The 4,169-nt window shown below is 38.1% G+C and overlaps 1 protein-coding gene across 1 annotated transcript; it reads left to right on the top strand.

Annotated features, from left to right (window-relative positions):
* Positions 1-2,355: 2,355 nt before the first annotated feature.
* Positions 2,356-3,591, top strand: LOC134700410 (protein NYNRIN-like). Its single transcript, XM_063561837.1, has one exon. The coding sequence runs from the start codon at positions 2,356-2,358 to the stop codon at positions 3,589-3,591; it is 1,236 nt and encodes a 411-aa protein (XP_063417907.1).
* The last annotated feature ends 578 nt before the right edge of the window (positions 3,592-4,169 follow it).

Raw genomic sequence — 4,169 nt, 5'->3', positions numbered from 1 at the left:
ATATTATGGGAGCACGGTGCTTAATACAAACACATAACAACACTTCTGTTTTTGAAATCTTAAATCCTACAAATGCTGTAATTACACTGAAACAAAATACTATAATTGGAAATTTTATTAAAATTCAAGATGATAAAATTTTTGGAGAATTAAAAGAAAATTTTGAGTTTATAGATAGTATCAGAACTGGCGAAGCTTCAAATTCAAATAATAATTATATCAAAATTGCTACCGAGATAGGTATTGATCTTTCAAAATCCGATTTAAGCGAAACACAAAAATATCAGTTATTGACTCTGTTAGGGCAATATAGGCAAGCTTTTGCTAAAGACATCACCGAATTGGGCTGTGCCAAAATAGGCAAACACATCATTGACACAGGCGATGCAAATCCAGTCAGACAATTTCCGTACCGGACTACCCCTAAAACAAAGGAAGAAATAAATACACATTTGGACGAAATGGAGGAACAAGGTATCATTCGAAAAAGCATGTCACCATGGAGCAGCCCCATCTTGCTAGTAGCTAAGCCCAATGGCGAGAAGAGAGTATGTGTGGACTATCGCAGACTAAACCGTCTTACGAAAATCTATACACAATCGCTGCCAAATCTTTCAGATGTCCTAGATACAATTGGAGAAAAACTTGCCCAGACATATAGCGTCTGTGATATGAGACAGGGCTTCTGGCAGCTAGAACTTGATGAGCAATCCAAAGAAAAGACTGCTTTTATGACGCATCGAGGTCAATACGAGTTCAACCGACTTCCATATGGCCTGGCAAATTCACCTGCAACCTTCAACATGATCATGAATGAAGTAATCATAGATCTCAACTGGAAAAGTGCATTAGTTTATGTAGACGACATTCTTATCTACAGCAAGAACTTTGAAGAACACCTTTGTCATTTATCAGCCCTATTTGATAAGCTAATCGTGGCAAACCTTAAATTGAAACCGTCAAAATGTCAGTTCGCTTGCAAAGAAGTCCAATATTTAGGCCACATTATCACCAAAGATGGCATAGCAGTGGATCCAGAGAAAACGGCATCTGTACATTCCTTTGCAGCGCCGAAAAATGTCAAAGAAGTACGCATGTTCCTTGGACTATGTAATTATTACAGGAAGTTCATTCACAACTACTCCAAAATAACTTCTCCGCTCAATCAACTGCTACACAAAGATCAACAATTTCATTGGACAGACGAATGCCAACGATCGCTCGAAACTCTCAAGACAAAACTCACATCAGCTCCCATCCTAGTATTTCCGGACTTTAATAAAGAGTTTATTTTACATACTGACGCAAATGGTACTGCAATAGGATATGTTCTATGTCAACATGACAAAGACAAGAAACTCCGAGTTATTGCGTATGGCGGACGTATGTTACGAAAACCAGAACAAAGATGGGACGTTAAAGACAGAGAATGCCTCGCACTAGTTGTAGCTATCAAACAATTCCACGTTTATTTGGCCAATAACAAACTCCACGTTTATACTGACCATATAGCTTTGCAATATCTTCATCGTATTAAAGAAAGTACCGGACGTTTAGCTAGATGGTCCATGTATCTTCAGACGTACAATTTTGAAGTTCACTATCAACCAGGAAAAGACAACGTTTGCGCTGACTTCCTCTCCAGAATTCAGCACCCCGAGAACCAGCGTCATCGTCGACTCAGTATAGACGAGATCGAGGCTACATATACAGCAACCAATCAATCCAGAAAAGAAACCAATCAACAAAATTCAGTCATCCAGCCAGTCCAGTCACAACACTCAGACGAATCAAAACATGAATCAGTATCAGCAATCAATTAAGGCAATCACTGAAGCAGATAATCAATATCGTAATGTAGATCCATTACTCATGATGATCGAAACCACACACCTTACCCAGGGTAGAATCCAAGCAGCTCAAAATGAAGACGAAGAAGCAGGACAAATGCTACAATACATTGAACAAAACATGTTACCCCAAGACAAAAAGAAAGCTGATGTAATAGTCCGAGAATCAAATCACTACGTTGTTTCTAATGGAATACTGTTTCACCACTATTATCCTAGAGGGAAAGGACACTTATCAGATAGGGTAATTAAACAACTTGTTGTACCAAAGTCATTACAAAACGATGTACTCTTATCGTACCATGATGCAATTATTGCAGCTTACCCCGGTATTGACAGAACTTACAACAACATCCGAATGAAGTATTACTGGAAGAGAATGTACTCAGACATTGAAGATTATGTGAAAACCTGTATTGCATGTCAACAAGGAAAGACTAATCCACACTCTAAGAGAGCACCCTTATAGCCTCTTCCGGCAACTGGAGTATTTGAAAGAATACACATGGACATTCTTTGCAATTTACCACATTCATCAGGAGGTTTCAATCAAATTTTGCTAGTAGTATGTCCGTTCTCCAAATGGTGTGAAGCCTTTCCACTGAAAACAGCAGGAGCCGTAGAAACTGCAAGAATCTTGTACAACGAAATTATATGTCGATATGGTCCTTGTAGACAAATTCTTACAGATTTAGGGAAACATTTCACTTCAAACCTCGTGAAAGAAATCTGCAAACTTTTCCAGATCACCAAGCTCAATACGTCATCCTATCACCCAGAATGCAATGCAGCAACCGAACGACAGAATCGTACATTAGCAACATCTCTGCGAATGTATTGTCATGACAACCAGTCGACTTGGCCCGACTATTTACAAGGCGTCATGATGTCTTTCAGAAACACAATACAAACCGAGTCCACACAATATAGTCCATATTATTTAGTCTTTGGAAGAGAGCCTCGAAATCCTATAGATATTGCACTGATTCCAGAATCTACAAAAGGTCTGAGCAAAGATGCAGAGTCAGCATTTAAATTGATCGTTGATAATCTCACCCATGCCAGAAAAATAGCTAAGACAAATATTGAAGCTGCACAACAGAAGTATAAAACGCAACACGACAAAAAGGTGGAGGAACCAAGTTTTTATATATTAGACAAAGTATGGCTTTATTGTACACGCACACCGGTAGGCTTGTCTCCCAAGCTCCAACGAAAATGGACTGGACCATATTACATTGCAGAACACATAGGCGAATATACTTACCGTTTGCGCAAAGCGTCTGACGATAAAATATTGAAGGCTCCAGTGCACGCAAATCGATTGAAGAAGTTTCTCGACCCCAAGAATCGTCCCACAAACCCACCTAATGAAAAAGATGAGGATCACGACCTAAACCCAGAGGAACTCATGGACATGCCTGAAATCCTTGACAGAGTCAATGACACAATCATTAACCACACACAAAATCAAGTAGGGAAAAATAATCAAAATGTTCCAACACAATTACACAAAGATACGCAACCGTCACAAATTCCAAACCCCCAACAGGACATATATGACGTCGAAAGAATACTTAAGTGTAGAAAACGAGGCAACATTAAGCAGTACCTTATTAATTGGCGAGGTTATAGTAGTTCACAAAATACATGGGAACCATCAAACAACATACACAATGACTTAATCCAACACTTTCATGCTCAGAATCAAAGTAAAAATAAGCGAAAACGACACGGATAACGTTAATAATACACACGGTCAATTTTTGTTTTCAGTACACATGTTTTTTCCCTCAAGCTTAGATAATCAACTAAATGAAAAATGTCTATTTTTGTTTGTCATTTTCACATTCACAATCTTTTTTTAGTAAGAACACCTTATTATTCTTAGATGAATATCCATTTTTTTCCTGAGATATTTGTCACTGGCAGTAAGACAATCACCAATAAATTTAGCTAAAGTCTGTGTATCCTTGTTGTATCCTAGAACCTAGTGTATTACACGAGTAAAGGTTGTAACTTTGAACAAAGATCACTGACTAGAGTATACCAAATAACCACAATTATTGTTTAGTTGTCGTTATTATTTTGTATCATTTCACGTACCATGCTATAGGTAGTTGAATGTACACGTATGAGCTTCCATATGAATACATAGATTATCAGTGGTATAACAAAATCATTTTAGAATACAATTTTGGTCCGAAACAGGAGTGCAAGATGGACTCGTCACCTATCTTGTGTTCTTGTTTCCATGGGTGTACAGGAGTGACGACCTGTATACTACATGTCAGAAAAATGCTTTGTTATGTTTGATCA

Source organism: Mytilus trossulus, chromosome 1 (assembly GCF_036588685.1).
Source record: "Mytilus trossulus isolate FHL-02 chromosome 1, PNRI_Mtr1.1.1.hap1, whole genome shotgun sequence".
Lineage (NCBI taxonomy): Eukaryota > Metazoa > Mollusca > Bivalvia > Mytilida > Mytilidae > Mytilus > Mytilus trossulus.
This window is presented reverse-complemented; position numbering and strand designations above follow the sequence as displayed.

Bases quoted from the DNA above. Each gene is read 5' to 3' on its own strand.
- LOC134700410 (XM_063561837.1), top strand. From the start codon at position 2,356: ATGGACATTCTTTGCAATTTACCACATTCATCAGGAGGTTTCAATCAA.